At 47.2% G+C, this 18430-nt stretch overlaps 1 protein-coding gene across 9 annotated transcripts in view; it reads right to left on the bottom strand.

Moving 5' to 3' along the window:
- The window catches only part of Otud5 (OTU deubiquitinase 5), a 33071-nt gene that overhangs the window by 10964 nt on the left and 3677 nt on the right, over nucleotides 1-18430 (bottom strand). For all 9 annotated transcript variants that reach the window (XR_015442400.1, XM_087189739.1, XM_021250018.2 and 6 more), the window contains exons 2-4: nucleotides 9959-10052; nucleotides 291-355; nucleotides 47-203 (exon numbers count right to left, since the gene is read on the bottom strand). Coding sequence is in view for 8 of the 9 variants with exons in the window: in XM_087189739.1 (XP_087045865.1) it covers nucleotides 47-203; nucleotides 291-355; nucleotides 9959-10052 (316 nt within the window). In the remaining variant the exon portion in view is untranslated. The remainder of the gene's footprint in view (nucleotides 1-46; nucleotides 204-290; nucleotides 356-9958; nucleotides 10053-18430) is intronic.

Raw genomic sequence — 18430 nt, 5'->3', positions numbered from 1 at the left:
TCAGACAAGGCACTATTAGTCCCTCACCTACCCACTACAGAAGTACCTGTGCTGTACTGATACACCTCCACGGGACGGTTGTACATCTCCGCCATGGCCTGCATCTCAATGTGGTTTCCGTGGCAGTTGTTTTTCCGCTTCCGGTTGATGTAGGTGGTGAAGTCCTCTGTGACGTAGTTGGAGAAGTAGTCAGCATTCTTCATCTGCAGAACAGATCAGGAGGTCAGAGTTTACATGCAAAGGAGATCCCTCAACCCATCCTTGACCCAAACCCAAAACCAGAGTCTCACCAGATAGTCCATACAGTGCTTTCGCACAACTTCATGCATATCCTGGTCTCCATACACCTGGTCAGCTAGGAGGACAGAAGAAAGAAGAGGCTAGGGTAAAAGTCGCCACCACAGAAGAGTTCTGAGTCATGGGACATCTTTGAGGGAGGGGAGGCTAGGGGATGAGGGAAACCCCCTTTCCTACCCCAAGGCCTGGAGAATCCTTACCCCTGTGAGCTGGAATGGGTCATGGAAAAAGAGGCAGACAAGGACAATCCTGAGCAAGAGAATACAGGCAAGACTGAGACAATCACAGGTCTCTTAACACATGACTGTTTAGGGCACACCTGATCAATCTGACAAACTGATAACCTTTTAAGTCCAACAAGTGGCACGATCCATTCCACCACACTCAATTCTCACATGAGGAGACTGAAGCTGAGAGAAATTTCACGGTTTGCCCAAGGTCACAGAGACTCAATCTGTACCAAAGTCAACTCTGAAATTCAGTTTTCCTCACACCCAGGAATCAGCATGGCCTTTGCAGGTTAAAATAAAAAAGATTAGCCAGATGTGGTGGCACACACCTGTAATCCCAGCACTCGGGAGGCTGAGGCAGGAGGATCGCCTAAACTATATGCTGAGTTTAAGGCCAACCTGCGCTACATAGTGAGATCCTGTCTCAACTCCCACCCCAAATAATTAATTAATTAATTAATTTTTAAAAAAAGACTAGCTAGAAGTGCAGCTCAGGGGTCCAGGGATCAGTCTAGCACCAAAGAAGGAAATAAAAGAACAAGGAAAAAAGAAAAGGAAGTATGGGTCAGGAAGGCAAGGAAGAAAGGAAAGAGAAGAAAAGAGAGGAGTGGGCCAGGGATTTAGCTCATTGGTGCTGTGTCTGCCTGGCAAGCACAAGGTCCTGAGTTCAATTCCCAGTATCAAAAAAAAAAAGGGAAGAAAAGAGAAGAAGAGCTCTAAGTCCAGTTCCTCCAGATACCAGTGTGCTTAGTGGCCAAGGGCAAGTGATTCAAGTGTTCTGAGCCTTGTACGTCTCAACTGTAAAATGGAAACGGGATGCATAATGAGCTAGCAGGCCTCTTGTGGAGCTCAAAAAAATAATGGATGTAATCTGATTAGCAGTGGGCCTGAGACAGAGAAGTCACTAGGTAAATCAGGGTTCCCTTCTTTGTAGTGAGGCCTAAAGGAGCAAAATCCTGTCCCTACTTTCAAAGAGCACAGTCTAGTAAGAGAGAGAACACACATGCACCTAAATTCATCTTAATTCAGGAAAGGTAGCCTGTGGCCCAAATGGTCCAGGTGCCATGGGATTTGGTCAAACTAAGGAGAAGCAACCAGGCTCCTCCATCTGCCGGCTTGAGGATCACTGTACATACTGTTTCCACTCTTCAGGACCTTCTTCTTATTTTTTTCTTTTTTCGGTTTTTTAGATAGGGTGTTGCTATGTAATTCAGGCTGGCCTTGAACTCACTATGTAGCCGAGACTGCCCTTGAACTTGTGGCCTCAGCCTTCCGAGTGCTGGAATTACAGGCGTGCACCACCATACTCACCTTAGGACCCTGTTTCCATTCTCTTCGGTACCTACTTCTCAAATACCAGTGTGTTGTGTGTGTGTGTGTGTGTGTGTGTGTGTGTGTGTGTGTGTGTGTGAGACCAGGGATTGAATCTAGGACCTCACATATTCTAGGTACTACTGACCCACACCCCAGAGTCCACTACGTTTGTTTGGTTTTTGGCAGTACTAGGGATTGAACTCAGGGCCTTCACACTGACCTATACCCCCAATTCCTTTCTTATTTGAGACAATCTCACCAAGTCTCTAAGTTGCCCGGGCTGGGCTTGAACTTGGAATCCTCCTGCCTCAGTCTCTCTGAGTACAAGAATTACAAACATGTACTACCACCCCTGCCCACCTCGAATTTTCAGCGCACTTCCCCACCCCCCCAGGGCACCTCTTTTGCTGCATTTCTCAAAGGCATGCAGACTTCTGACCCACAGCACAGGGCAGGTCATGCCTCGGCCCACTCCCAGCTCAGGCCCCAGTATTGCAAAGGAAATCAGGGACAGTTTGCAGAGCACTTCTCTCTAGGAAATTAGAGCAGCCCTAAACAAGCCTGATTTCCACTGGCTGTTACCAAGAGGGAATTTCCCTCTGGTTCCCCTGAGGGCCACTGCTCTGATGGGATCTCCCTGGGACGCCAGGGCAGGGGCAGGGTGCAAAGGGAACACTGCAGAGCTCTTCCTTGCCCAGCAGTCTAGCTCTCTGAAGACCTGCCAAAAGAAGGCCTTTACTATCCACCCCTTCCCTCCCTGGAGGGTTCCGTGCAATTAGATAAAGGCCACTCAGATAGAAAACCGGACTGCCTGTCTCAAGTCCCCCTGGAGGTGACGGGAGGTTGAGGGTGGGGGATGCAGCTGTGAAGGCAGGAAGGGGTAGCCCCTTCACCGATGTAAACAAGGATGTGGCTTGTGCGGCCACACACTCCCGCCACCCCCCAGGCACTTCCAGCAAGTCACATGTCCTGAACACAGGCTGGGGGCCCCCTGCTGCTGCCTTTCTTAGAAGCCAGGACCACAGAGCCCTCTGTGGCTGCCTGGGCTGCTAGAGGAGCTATTTCTGTAGGCTGAGCTTGGGGTCCCAGCAGGCAGTACTGTCTGCAGCTGCAGTAAACAGGAACTGAGATGGAAGTGAAGGAGTTAAACAGGTCCACAGCCAGGCTCAGGTGTTGCAGAACGCATACTTCCTATGGAAGGGTCAGCAAACACTGGCAGGCGTGGGAGCCAGAGACAGGGAAATTTTTTTAAAAAGGGAGAGGAAAGGGAGCTGGGGCAGAATGCTATAAAGCTCGTCCCGTTTTTCATGCCAGTGACTCCTTCACTTGGCAGCAAGGCCCTGCCATTTGCTGGCTGTGTGACACTGGACAAGGCCTTTAACCTCCCTCAGCTGAAATGTCCTTACCCATAAAGCAGGGACAGTAAATCTTCATCCACTAATGGGGTGTTTGTTGTCAAGACTACAAGTGAGAGCTCCATTTGCCATGAAGACAATGACTCCACCATACTGCTAGCTATCTACAAGTCAGCCAGAATGCTTCTGGAACCACTATTAAGTGTTTCCTCATTTCTGTTGCACTTCCTCTGCCAGAGGAAAGCCCCAAATGCAGAGCAGAGGCTGACCCTCCTCTTGCAAGCAGCACTGGCTCTTTTGTCTTCCTGAATCCAAAGGTCCTCTGTGCCCTTTGTTCAAAACTTTATAGTGACTAAATTCATATCACACTAGTAACACAGTCTTTCCAAATAGGTTTTATTTGGGGTGGGGGGAGACAGGGTCTCGCTGTGTAGTTCAGGCTGGCCTTGGACTCACAATGTAGTCCAGACTAAGCTCGAACTCACAGCGACCCTCCTGCCTCAGCTTTCCGAGTGCTGGGATTACAGGCCTGTACCACCATGCCCACTAAGAACTCTTGAGTATGACACTTAAGGGCGTTGACACTTCTACAGTCAACACCACTTTTGGGGACCCCCCATTATAAACTGTACCCTCATTTTAGAATCATTAATATGGAAGAAAATCAGCATCTCTGAGCCAAGGAAACAGCAACAGTACCTCCCCAACAAGGGAGAGCACAAGGATTTATTCAATGTTGGAAGCAGGAAAAGCATCCAGCACAGGGCAACTAGCTTTTCCGACTTTCTTAGCCCTATCTCTGTTCTTGGGAAGCCCTCCTCCCAGAAGGTTGGCACATGGGGCTGGGGGCTGGACTAGACTTCCCTGTGCAAGGTGGGGAAGAGACACACAATGGACCTGCAGAGGTAGGGGAATTCAGAGAACTTGTTTTGACAGAAACTGAAACTCCTCCTCTTGATGACGCTGCATTTGGCCATCTGCACCTGCTATCCCCCTTCCAGCTGGATGCTGGAAGGGGTCCCCTCCCCACCTCTGTTCCCATTCCAAACAGGGCTCAGAATTCTTAATACACTACAATAACTGGTTCCACCAAATGCTTTTTTTGTTTTGTTTTGTTTTTTGAGACAGGGTTTTGCTGTTTAGTCCAGGCTGGCCTTGAACTCACTATGTAAGCCCAGGCTGGCCTCAAACTCGAATCAATCCTCCTGCCTCAGCCTCCCGAGTGCTGGGATTACAGGCGTGCGCCACCATGCCCGGCTGCCAAAGGCTTTTCACACTCCAACTCATTAGACACCCGCCCCACCCCCACCAAATCCTACTTTACCCAGGAGGGACACTGACACAGCAATATGGGACAGATGGCCTGAAATCACACATATGGAGTGGAGGTGTTGAAGGTGAAGCCAGGCTCTCAATGGGTAACTTCAGGCCCCAAGTGACATTACCACCCCTCACCCAAGCCAGCTATCACCTTAGTCACCTTACTTCCTAGAGCTAGGCCTGATCCTGTCTACCTCAGTGTTCTGGCCAGCACAAGCAGGAATCATCTAGAACCCAGGAAAGCCTAGGACTAAGCAGAGATTACAGGTATCAGTCAGGGGCTGTACCCTTCCTTAGGGCCACAGAGGTCAGCACAAACCTTACCCCCACCCTCACCCACCTACACAAAGCACATTTCTTTCCTCCCTGAGCACAGGGAGGCACCAGCAGAGGAGAAATGCGCATGTGTACCCACGTACAGCCAGCAGGGCATGTCAAAGTTGCTCTCATACAAAATACCCAAACAATAAACCCCACAACAGAGAAGTATTGCATGCAGTGAGTAGACTGCCCTTGCCACCAACCAGGAAAGACTGAAGGCTGGATAAGATGTGAGGCTGTGTAAACTCAGGAACCTCCCCACTTCCTTCCTAGCCTTTGCCAAGGTAGGTGGGACAGGGTATGACTAATGCGCTAACAGATTTGCCTTCAGCCTCTCTCCTGCTATCTGGGGGAAGGCCTTCCTCCCCAGGTTACCTAAAATATAACTAATGTTCCACACTTGCCTGGAAAGAGGAAGGTCCTGAGTTCGAGCCCCGGTACCGCAGGGAAAAAAAAAAAAGACTAAGGAGACTCTGAATTCTCTTTCTAAAGAGCTTTAAGTATAGGATCCTCCCATTTGCTTTAGAGGAGCCTGGGAACCACCTACTCCCCAGGTTACCACTTGCCTGCCTACCAGAAGAGCCAGAGCAAGTTCTGCTAAGAACAGAAAAGGAGGGCCGGGGATTTAGCTCAGTGGTTTCACTGCCTGCTGCACAAGCGCAAGGACCCGAATTCGATCCCCGGTACCAAAAAAAAAAAAAAAGAACAGAAAAGGAAGCATGGTGTCTTCAGGGAACCTAAAAACAAACCACCCAAATGTGGGTAAACGTAACATCAGGAGGAGACAGTGAGTGACCTTGTCTGCTCCCCACTGCCCTCCTGTGCCAGTGGGAACCCTGGCCCCATCAAAGAAAAAGAAACCAGGAAAAAGGTCCCACCCACCTGTCAAGCAGCTATGGTATCACCTGGTCTGTAGCCCCAACTACCCCATCAGCATTCCATAGCCTGCTCCCTGAGATTGCTCCTCTGCTCAAGTATTCCCAGGGCACAGATGAAAAACAGAAGGATGCAGGGCAGAGAGAAGTCAAAGGAAGTTTGCGTACAAGAAATGGCCCATGGGAATCTTCTCCTTCTGTGCCCCGGTTCAACCCCAAACACTGATGCTCTGACGCTGGCTATGTGACCTAGATGTGTAGAATAGGGTCTAGGCTTTCTCAAGGGATCAGTTTCCCCATTTATAAAACTGTAAAACCAGGCATACTGGCACATGCCTGTAATTCCAGCACTTGGGAAGCTGAGGCAGGAGGATCAACACTGCAAATTCCAGGCCAGGATGGGCTACAATAGTAGGTTCAAAGCCAGCCTGAGCTACAATCAAGCAAGAATCTCAAAAAAAAAAGAAGTCAAAATTGATCTAAGATCCAGCCAGATGTGGTAGTACATGCTTGTAATAATCCCAGGACTCTGGGAGGCTGAGGTAGATGGATTGCAAGTTTGAGCCCAACCCGGGCAACTTAGTGAGATCCTATCTCAAAAAATAAAGGGGGCTGGCAATGTAGCTCAATCCCAATACAATAAAAGAGGTGGTGTGTGTATGGGGGGGGGGGTCAGCGTGAAGGCCATAGGTTCAATCCCCAGTACCACACACACAAAAAAGCTGATCTAAGACCTATCCTTCTCAGTGCTGACGGCCACCCATGTTCCAAGACCAAAAGGCCCAGAAGAGTGAATCTGGCTAATGTTTCTGGGCCCTATCGCCATTATATGCACAGCGCCAAATGTTCCATGGCGGCCCATGCAAACACACTCACGTGGTCGCCACACTTCGCCCAGAGGTCAGCACCAGAGCCATGGCCAGGGGCAAAGGTTTCTGCTAAGTGAAAGCCACATGTAAAGAAAGATCGAGGGAAGGAGAAAAAGAAGCAGACTCACATCTCCAGGAGGAGGTTATCTGGGCAGAGAAGAGCAGGGTGGGCCACAGGATACTCTAAGACTTGGGCTCCCACCTCCATCCACCCAAGCCTTCCTCATGTTCATGAATCTCCAAGAGGAGGTAGTGGGACAGAACTGGGTCCAAGCAATGGATACTGGTTCACACAGAGGACACCTTGGCCCAGAAAGAAGGGACGCAGAGGGGGATTTGGTGGCTCATGTCTATCATCCCAGCTACTTGGAAGGCAGAGGCAGGAAGACTGCTTGAGGACATGAGTTTGAGATTAGCCTGTGCATCATAGCAAGACCTGGTTTCAAAGACAGACGGAAGGAAGGGAGGGAGGGAGGGAAGAAAGGATAGATAGATGGATGGATGAAAGACAAAAACAGACGGGAAGGGAGGAATGAAGGGAGGGGGCAGGGAAGGAAGAAAAGGAGAAAGAGAGAGAAAAAGGAATACACGCAGCTCTGCCACTAATGACTGTGAGTACATCATTTCCTTTTGGGGGGGGAAGGGGGAGTAGTGCCAGGGATCAAACCCATGGCCTTGCAAATGCTAGAAAAGTTCTCAACCACTGAGCTATATACGATAAGCCCTGCTTTTCTGAGCCTCAATCTTCTCCTCTGTCTCATGGAATAATGATCTAAATTTTGCAGGTGAGCATAAAGCACCCAGCTGAATGCTTGGCACATAGTAGGGGTCAGGGAAACAACAGAGTGCCCTCTATGTTTGCAACTCACCCACCCCCACCTCTCAGTTATGTGTTCCTTCCACTATTCAATGCATGGCAGAACAGTCAGCACCTGCATCAGAGCCTACGGTGACTGCCATCTGTCTCTGCAGAGGCTGGGCTGGAAAGAGGGGGATGCAGAGGCCTGGGGACAAAGTCCCCTTCCCAAGCGCATGTATTATGTACTCTGCACCAGGGAAACCTCTAGGTGAGGCCTAGAGACCAGGGGCCACGTACTTCTGGAGAGGGCATGAGACTTCTGAGGTTTTACAGAGAAAAGCTGAGGGCAGCCCAGTCAGAGGAAATGTGTAGCCATAGTGCTGATAAGGAAAGGCCTTCAACCTGCTGTGGTCAGCTCTTCCTGTAAGAGTGGGCCCTTACTGGAAGGCCCCAATGGAGGGGGGCATCGGGCTATTTGAAGAGAATAGCTAGCTAGACACACATGCACAGATACTGATTCTTGATAGGGTTACTGCACACACCAGGCCCTCACTGGCCTCCAGGTCTGCCTGTGACTACCCAAGACTCAGATACACAATTCTACCAGCAGCCCTGCTTCCCCAAATACAGCCTGAGGTCTCGACACAACTAGCATGTAACAGGACTCCATCTGCTCTCTCTGTCTTTTATCCAAGATGCCTCCAAACCACCTCTTTCTCTACAGAGAGAACATGAACCACAGGGACAGGACAGTTAGGAGTTTTTCTAGCCCAAGAGAACCCACCTCTTAAAACATGTACAGCTTGGTGGCACCATAGCATCCAGGGCTTACCACTGCTATCAATTCTATTATAGTGGTGGCTAACCCATGGTACACATGCCACAGCAGGCTGTTTTTATCAATGAAAGCTCTAAAAGGTTTGCCATCACTGTTCTATTGTGTCAGGCAATAAAGAGATTTAGCAAAGTATTAAACTCATTAAACTATCATGGGTCGTTTTTTTCTCTTTCTCGCTCTCTTTTTTTTTTTTTGAGATAGGGTCTCACTAAATACTCCAGGCTGGCCTGGACTTTCCATCCTCCTGCCTCAACCTCCCAAGTGCTGGAATTACAGGCATGCACCACCATGCCTGGCTTAACAGCAGGGCCTTTTAGTCCCACTTTACAGCTAAGGAAAGCAGCTCAGGAAAAAAAAGCTGCTTTCCCAAGGTCACACCAAGAATCAGAGACACTGAAAGGAGTCTGGGGGGTGGGGGAATGAAAAGCAGATTTACAAGGAACTTAAGGTCCTTTGAGAGCACCATTATCTCTCAGATGGGGAAATGGAGGCCAAGTGCCACATAGCAGTTAGGAGTCAGGGCCAGAACTAGAAGCTACTGACTCCCAGGCTCAAAGCTCCTATCAGGGGGTACTTTACCTTGGGAGGCAGCAGAACCAACAAGAGGAACAGGTTATACTCCCACTTTCCCTTTCACACCAACATGGGACCTGAAGACTACTTGCTGGGTCAGATTCAGAACCAGAACGGACTCAATGATCTAGCTCAGGCTGGCTAGCAGATGGTATTAAGAAATTATTAATTCTGTTAGTGCAACAATAGCATTTTGATTGTTTTTTTTGGTACCTGGGATCGAACTCGGGACCTTGCGCTTGCGAGGCAGGCGCCAGAACCACTGAACTAAATCCCCGGCCCAGCATTTTGATTGTTTTTAAAAGAGAGCATGTATCTGTCAGAGAAATGTACAGAAATATTTATGAGTGAAATGATCCTATGTCAGGGTTTTGCTTTAAATATACCCTTTCAGGGGAGTGAGAGTGGGTGGGGCAGTGATGAAAACGGTATATATGTGTTAACTATTTTGAAGCTGGATAACGGATACATAAAGGTTCAGTATTTTCTCTTTTCTGTAAAAAAATTGTGTAAAAAACTGTAATAGAAGTGTGTAAAGATCTGGTTTCTCTCTGTTTCTGTCTCTCTCTCTCTCACACAGACACAGACACACACACACACACACACACACACACACAGACACACACACAGACACACACACACGGGAGGGGGGAGAGAATGAATATGGAAATCTACCCCCAGATAGACCAGACACAGGGTTTGAGTTTAGTGAAAACCCAGGTAACCAATGCCCCAGAATGACAGCAGTGTGCTGTGGTTGAGCATGAGCTTCAGACAATTTAATCTGACCCAGACTCTAAATTTCAACTCTGTCACATAACTATCTTTGAGTGACCCTGACCAAGTCACTCTAGTTCTGAGTCGCTCTTCCCATCTGACCAAGGGAAGCAATAATAATCCCTATACTCACCTAGTTTGGGGGAGAATTAACAGGGTTGCCTGTAATGCCAGAAGAGCAATCTGTCCCTAAGCACATTATTTTCTTTATCACTACACCACCGTCGCATGACCCAGAACTAGGAGCTGAACACTAATTTAAGGCTAGAGCCCAAAGATCCTAAGACATCAGCTACTTCTGCCTCAACCAGGTCTTTGGGGTTATTCCTGACAACTGGAATTCAGCTCAAGGGCAGCCCTAGGCCCTTGAGGGCTGAGGCAGAGACTCACCTACAGCACGGAATAGACAGGCGCCGTCCTCCTTCATCTGCTTGATGATGAAGCCTTTCTTGTCCCGTAGGGCCTTTTCAAACCAATGCTCCTGCTGGAGGGAAGAGGTGGGGGTCAGCAACAGGGAAGGCCTATACTCCCTCCCCAGTGTCCTTGCCTTCAAGTTCCTGATGAGCCCAATGACTAGCAGCAAGGACACTGGACAGGGTAAAGTTCTTGGCCTGTCATCACCACTCCATGCATATAGAGTAGAAGACCCTTTTCTTTTAGGGAAAGTCTTCATCCCAGAAGGGCCTCAACTGACTTCTGACTCCTGCTGACCTCGCAGTTCCTAGTACAGATGGTCAGGGGCCCAGACATGACAAGTACCTGGGCAGAGAATGACTGATAACAGTCTAGATACTGAGCTTCACATACAGCTGGGCAATTCTAAAATGCATTGTACAAGGCAAAAAGTGTGCAAAGCATGATCTCATTTATGACTGAAAACATTTAACACATATATATGTTTACAAATATGTACATATACAAACACATATTTATGCAAATTTGGGAAGGCTAGACCACAAAATATTAAAATATTGTCCCTAATAATTGGTGTCACAGATAATTTTCATTTGCCTTCCTTCTTCTTTTTGGTACTGAGGATCAAACTCAGGACCTTGTGCTTATAGTCCCTTGTCTCAAATCCGAAAACCTAAAATAAGTTTGACCATCAAAACTCTTAAAAAAAAAGACATCAGGAAATCCAAAGTCTGTGTTGTGTGTGTGTGTGTGGCACTGGGCACCAAATAAAGGGTCTTCACACTGAGCTACCTTCCCTAGCCCTTTTTATCTTATTTTTAAATTTTTGAGACAGGGTCTCATTAAATTGCTAAGTTGCCCTGGCTAAGCTCAAACTTTTGATGCTTCTGCCCCAGCCTGCCAGAGGGCTGGGATTACAGGTAAGCACCACCATGCCCAGTTCACAGCCTTTACCTGACTCATTTTGTATCATAACCTGATCAGAACTGACATGTACCCAGATATCCCATCTAGGAGTGAGTACTCAAAAATTTCAATGCAGAAATATTCAGGTGTTTGATTAGAAGGTGCTGACACAGACCCTGCTGGAGTGTTACATAACACAAAGTATACACACAAGCCATCTTTTCTAAATCCTCAATGTTTTCTAAATTCCAAAGCATATCTGACCTCAAGGACTCAAGTCAAAGGAACCTGTGCAAATGTGTACTTTCAGATTTTTAAAAAAATTAATGACCAAGTACCACTTAAAATACATTTTCCATTGCAAAACAAAACGAGCAGTAGACCTTTCCCAAGCCCCTTGCGCCCTCTGCTGGCCCCCAGAATCAGCCAGCCTGATCCAGCATATAATTGATCATGTAACAAATAATGCTACTGATATAAATAAAAGAGAAAAATAATCTAATTTGAAACTTATATTAAAGTTCAGGGTTTGAATAGAAATTCAATTTCAACTAGAAATTACAATTTCCTGACCTAAGTATAGTAATATTAAAGTAGGAATTATACTGATAAGGAATGATAACGAGATAATTGATTTTACATATATTGGACAGGTTAAATATTTAGGTAAAGTCACATTAGATAAGAGAATTGGGGCGGTGAGTAGAAATAGGTAAACAATAAATGAGGAAATAAATAAATTTATTACTTTTATTTGGAGTTGCACCAAGTTTTTAGTTCCTAAGACTAATGGATTACTTCTATCCTTTAAAAGTAAGAAAGCCATGTTTTTAGGCATGATGTTGCAGAATTAGCAGTTCTGCTTTACTTTCTTGGTAAAAAGGAGAATTTAAATCTCTATTTTTAGAATCACAATCTAATGTTTTAGTTAAACTATTTTTACAACAGATTTCCTATAATGATTTTAGGATTAAGGGTTAGAAGGAGAAGTGGAGCAATAGGGCTGCAAACTACAGTATATGTATGATCCCAAGCCTGCTCCTTGGGGACACCACCCTATCCAGGGGATTTATAGGATCCAGTCTAATGCTGACCACACAGAGGGTTTCACTTCTCTTCCAGGCCATTTGTCCCCAGCTCAGGCAATGGGTGGAACCCATCTCCCAGGGAAACCAAGGGAGAGAAATCTTTGGAAGAGTAGTAAACATAAAGTTTGGAAATAGCCAAGCCAGACGTGGTGGTGCACACCTGTAATCCTAGCACTTAGGAGGCTGAGGCAGGAGGACTGTGGTAAGTTCAAGGACAGCCTGGGCTACATAGTGACTCCAAGGCCTGGCTGAACTACACAGTGAGACCTTGTCTCAAAGCAAAAGAAAAGTTTAGAGGTCAAGAATTCTGGGTTCCAGCCCTAGATGTCACTGCCTTGCTGCATGATTTCAGGGAAACTGCTAAACTCACCAACCCTCAGTTTCCTATCAAATGAGGGGTATGTCTACTTGACAGAGTTGTCAAGAGACATATAGTAAAAAAAAAAAAAAAAAGACATAGTAGTTGTAGGACCTGAGGCATCTTTGTTAATGACATACTGTATCTTGATAAGGTGTTACCAATCATAGAAAGAGAGAGGCCATCATAGAAAGAAATGAAGTATGACTGACAGACCCTCAAAAAGCCCTAATTGAGTGGCTAGAGAGGAAGGGATGAAGAAAGACAAGAGAATACCTAGCCAGCTCCATCATCAAGGCCCACAACCCAGGAAGGTATGACTAGATTCCTAGAGATGACAAAGGCACCTGGAGGTGGTTAATGGGCTCCCATGGGCAGCACCAAGACTCCTGCTTGGGTACAACATTCCAGCAGTCCAGGTTCCCTTCTAACTTGGAGGCTGTGGACTAGCACACTCCAGCCAGTTACCCCAAGCCTATCCCTACCCTATAGGGTCAGCCTCCTCCCAGAAGCATGGGGCCCACCCCAGCCAGGAGTGACCTATAAGGAAGCACAACTGTATCCACAGCACCAGACCTGACACAAGGAAGCATTATGAAAAAAGAAGGGTAGACAACATCCTGCCCTCACACCTGGGAAAAAGAGAAAGGCAAAAAAGCAAACAAAGAGGTAGCAAGGGGGCCTGACATGTGGCACAAGCCTATGACTGCAGCAACTAGTGAGGCTGGAGTCACAAGTTCAAGGACAGCTTGGGCAACTTGGGGAGATTCTATCTTAAAATAAATTTTAAAATAATAAAAAGGGCTGGGGCTATAGCCCAGCGCCAGAGTGCTTGCCTAGCATGCTCAAGGATGTAGGCTCAATCCCCAGTACTACAAAAAATAAAATAAAAATAGAAGGGAGGGCCTCTTAGCCATCTAACAAAGATATGAGTCAGATCCTGGGCTGGGTAATGAGGACAGAGCAATGAATCAGATTTGTTCTCTACCCCAATAAACTCACAAACTGCTAGGGGAGGGGCAAGGAAACGAAATGACCACACACACTGTGCAGGGTGGCAAAAGAGGAGAACATGGGGTGTTGCGAAACAGAGGAATGGCCCTGACCCTGCCATTAAGATCAGCACCTGAGCAAAGGACCAACCCACTAAGACCTTCAATAATACTTGTTAATTGGATGAGAAAAACGGAGTCACTTCTGTGCCAAGCATGGTGGCGAATGACTATAATCCCAGCACTTAGGAGGCAGAGGTGGGAGGATCGCCACAAGTTTGGGCCAGCCTAGGGTACATAATGAACTCAAGACCAGTCTGAACTACATAGCAAGATCCTGTCTCAAAAGCAAAAAAAAAAGAAAAAAAAAAAAGCAAAACAAAAAAGAAATGAAGTTACCTCAGCCACAAAGCACTAGTAATGCCTAGAGCCCAACAATGTGTTCACCACAGCCAACAGCCTGAGTAGAACTAGGCACGAAAGCAGGGAAAGGCCAGGAAGAAAAATGAACTTCTCTTAATTAAATGCCTGCTGTACACCAGGTGCCAGATACAAAGAATGACTTCATTTAGTTATCTTAATCACAGCCCAAGTGGCAGGAAACAGTATCCTCAGTTTATAAATGTATGCAGGAGCTGAGATTTAGGCACAAGCAAAATCTAATGTAGCCGTAAGAGAAGCCCCCTGAACCACAGCAGAGTCAGGCCTGACAGCCGGTCCTGGGAAAATATGGGTTTGTCCCTAAAACTGAAGGCCTGAGTATACCCCTTGCAAAAGGATTTGTGTCCTATGGCTGCCACATCGGCATCCAGGCCTGAAACTAGAGGGTGGACCACCAGCTACCCACTGACCTTGGCACCAACACCCTGAAGAACTTGAGCTCTGGCCCCTCTCTCCCTTTGGGAAGAAAATGTTGTTTAGGAAGTGCTGGTGTGGGGCTGGCGGGTTCCCAGCAGTAGGTGAGTTTAAGTTACATCATTGCTCTGACCTGAGGTCAAGCCCAGGCTCTAAACTTTCCAAGTTCACTGCTAGGCCTGTGGGGAGTTCCTCCCTACTTCTAAGCCTTCACAGCAAGTTTGGGCAAAGTTCTCTGATACCAGCGTATCACAGGAGCCAAGGCAAGACTGCAACCAACTAGTCTCCAGGTCCAAGTAAAGTTGCTTTGGAACTCAACTGACTAAGGTTGCCACCCAGGTCCACCAATTATTAGCCATTTGATGGAACTGCTGTGAGCCAGTTTTCCAATCTGTGTAATGGGGCTAACAAGCCTCTCAATAGCAGGCCTACTGCCCAGACTCAACTACAGTATTACAGAACTTTGCCTAGTAAGAGACTATGAAACAAGTGCCCTTCCCCTCCCTTACAGGTAGTAGACTAATGATCACCCAAAGATAGCAGACTCTAATCCCTGGAACCTGTAAATATTACCTTAGAATGAAAAGGTAAGTTTGTAGACATGGCTAAGTTAAGTATCCTGAATGGGGAGGTTACCTTGGAGTATCAGGTAAGACCTTGATGCAATCACGAGTGTCCTTATAAGAGAGACAGATTGGACAGAAGAGGAAACCGTACAAACAGAGGACACACTGATGGGAAGAGGCACAGGCTGGACTAATGCAGCCACAGACCATGGAATGGTGGCAATCATCAAAAGCTAGAAAAGTCCTGGAGTCTCCCCAGAGCCTCTACAGAAGTGTGGTCCACCTTGATTTTGACCCAGTGAAACTGATTTTGGACTTCTGGCCACCAGAACCATGATTAAATAATCCGTTGTTGTAAAGCACCCAGTTCGTAGTAATTTGCCACAACAGCCACTGGAAACAAATATAACCCCCTTGTAGCACTCAGCGTCTGAGCTCTGGGATCTCATGACTGAGACAATATGGCATGGCTCCCAGTCTGTACAATCTGCCTTTCTGGCATTCCCCTGGGGAAGGGGTTAGAATTAAGGCAGCAGGGGCTTGAAATCCCTTCTCCCAGCCTGGGAAGTTGCTGACCTAGCCTGTGGGTGAATGAGCTGCCATTGAAGAGGAAAGGGGGCAGGGGAAGATGGCAGCAGCAGTGGACAGATGTCTTCCTAGAGCCCATGGCCAAGAAGTGTTTAGTATTCTGGGCCTCACAGCTCTGTCCCAGCAACCCTGCTGCCAAGACTACCTCCTCCTCCAAAACACCCAGGAACACTGTCTTGGCTCCATGGGTAATACACAGCCAACCTATCCAATGAGAAACATAGGCACAATGCTCCCGAAGGATGAAAAGAAGCCCTCTGGGCAGAAGAAAGGGAGAAAAGTAAGGCCCTGATCTACTACTGAGCCACTTAGGGGGATTAAAAACCCAAGATCCAGGGCCGGGGATTTAGCTCAGTGGTTCTACCTCCCGCCTTGCAAGCGCAAGGTCCCAAGTTCGATCCCTGGTACCAAAAAAACCAAAAAAACCACCCAAGATCCTACTATTTAGCAATAAAAATGAATGAAGTATTGATACATGCTACACCATGATGAGCCTTGGACACATTATTCTGACCAAAATAAGTCAAGTCACAAAGGATTGGATATTACATGATTCCACTTATATCTAGAATAGAAGACCCCATTGAGATGGGATGGAAGGGGCTAGAAGGGGATGAGGTGATTAGATGATAACTAAAAGATGCAGAGTTTCTTTTGCGGATGAGGAAAATATTCTAAAATTGCCTATGGTGATGAATACACAATTCTGTTGCTATACTAAAAGCCAGTGATTTGTATACTTTATATCTGTGAATAGAGAGCTGGGTGTGGTGGCACATGGTTGTAATGCCAGCACTCAGGAGGCTGAAGTAGGAGCATCACAGAGTTCTAGACCAGCCTGCGTTACATATGTAGTGAGTTTAAGGCCAGTCTGAACTACATAGCAGACTCTATCTCAAATAAATAAATGTATGTATGCATGTATGTATGTATGTATGTATGTATGTATGTATGTCAGGGCTGGGGATGTAGCTCAATGGCATGGCACCTCCCTGGCAAGTGAGAAGCCCTGAATTTGATTCCCGGTACAAAAAAAAAGTCACAGGCTGGGGATTTAGCTCAGTGGTTCCACCGCCTGCATTGCAAGCACAAGTTCCCGAGTTCATCCCCAGTACCAACCCCACCCCCCACCCCACCCCCGCAAAAACAGTCATAGCACATCCCTGAAAAGGTGACACATTTCCTAAAGTCAACATCCCCCACTTAAAACTTTCATACAGTGTAGGGGAGTAAGGAACAGGGAATTAGTAGAGAGACTGTAATGAATCTGACCTCCTTCCTCACCACTACCCATTTTATGGATGGAGAAACAAAGACCCAGAAAAAAAATTGCCAGATGACTACACAAATGCTTAGTGCAGGCTGGGCATGGTGGTGCACACCTGTGATCCCAGCACTCGAGAGGCTGAGGCAGGAGGTTAGTTCAAGGCCAGCCTGGGTCACATGAGTTCAAGTCAAGCCTGACTTACATAGTAGGACACTGTCTCAAAAAACAAACAAACAAACAAACAGGGCTGGGGATATAGCTCAGTGGCACCGTGCCTGTCTCACAAGCACAAGGTCCTGAGTTCTGATCCCTGGTACCAAAAACAACAACAACAAAAGCTTAGTGCAGATACAGGGCACAAATCTACATTGCCTAGGCAAGGACCACACCCCCCTATGCTACCCCTCCAGCTACCCAATTCCAGATGGTGTAAAAAGAGCTCAAGGAATCGGCAGATTCCTAGATACCAAGTGATAGGTTCCTAGAGGTGCACAGAAGCTCCTAGGAAAAACCAAGATGGTCTGGGGACAAACTGCCCATTCTGGGCAAGAGGAAGAACCAGCCAAAGTCCAAAATGGGCAAAGTCAAGATATCACTCAATAATCCTGGACAGGGATGGGTTTCTGAAAAAACAAAAAAAGGCAGCTGAAAAGGGGAGTATTTTAACTACAGCCATAAAACAGCTCAGCAGGAGACACTGGTATTTGAATTCAAGCCTGGCCAGCTCCGAAGTCCAAACTTCCACATTCAACTCTCCACACTATCCAGCAGGCTCTCTAAAGGCAAGCCCACTGAGCTTATTCACCACAGCACAGCTGGCCACAAAAATTGCCACCCATCACCGGAGATTTGCTCAGTGGTTCAGCTGCCTGCCTCACAAGCGCAAGGACCCAAGTTCAATCCCCAGCACCAAAAAATAATAATAATAATAATAATTATTATAATAATAGTATGTGTTTATTGGGGCAGGGATTCGGCTCAGTGGTTCTGCCGCCTGCCTTGTGAGCGCAAGGTCCCAAGTTCAATCCCTGGTACAAAAAAAAGAAAAAAAAAATTGCCACCCATCAAACCTGCACAGGTCATTTGTCCTGCCTGCTAAGCCTGCCTGGATGGTTGGGAGAGAAGACAGAGGGAGAGGGAACCCAGTTCCTCCTCAAAAAACACCCACAATTCACTGTTACCTCCAGGTCCAGAAGGCTTTGGACCGAGTTCCCTAAAATCCCAAAGCTAAACAGCACCTCACAGCCCATTACCTGAGCATCAAGGATACTGAGGTACATGAAGCACAGGCAGAACCTGTTCTAATTTTTTTGCAGTAATGGGAATCGAACTCAGGACCTTGCACTGGCAAGGCAGGCGCAGTGCCACCGAGCTAAAATCCCAGCCAAAGAACCTCTTCTAATTCACACAGCAAAACCTGACAAGCCCAGAGATGGAACCCATCCTGGATGATACCCAGGTTCTTCCACCACCTCAGCATGCATGCACGCCTCTTCTCAAAAGAGCTCTGTGGGATTCCCAAACTCAGGATGCCTACAAGCCATCTTTTTCAGAGAGTAGGTTCAGCAAGGTGCCCATGCCTGGGAAAGGACAGCCTCCCCAGCACCTAGACCCCAGAGTGGCAGAAAGAGTCCTAAAGAGAGTAGGGGTACATTTGCAGAATCTGGACCAGATTTACCATCCAGACTCCCTCTCAATATACCCCTCTGCCCAAGGGGTCCCACTGGCCTCCAGGCTACAAACACCTTTGGTAGCCATGCAGAGTGGTCCATGCCTGTAATCTCAGCACTCAGGAGGTTGAGGCAGGAGGATCCCTGCAAGTTTGAGG

This window comes from Heterocephalus glaber, unplaced genomic scaffold, assembly GCF_053883595.1.
Source record: "Heterocephalus glaber isolate CG9 unplaced genomic scaffold, H.glaber_assembly_v1.0 deba00001546, whole genome shotgun sequence".
NCBI classification, from domain to species: Eukaryota; Metazoa; Chordata; class Mammalia; order Rodentia; family Bathyergidae; genus Heterocephalus; species Heterocephalus glaber.
The sequence above is the reverse complement of the archived record's forward strand: the minus strand, read 5'-3'. Positions and strand labels throughout refer to the sequence as shown.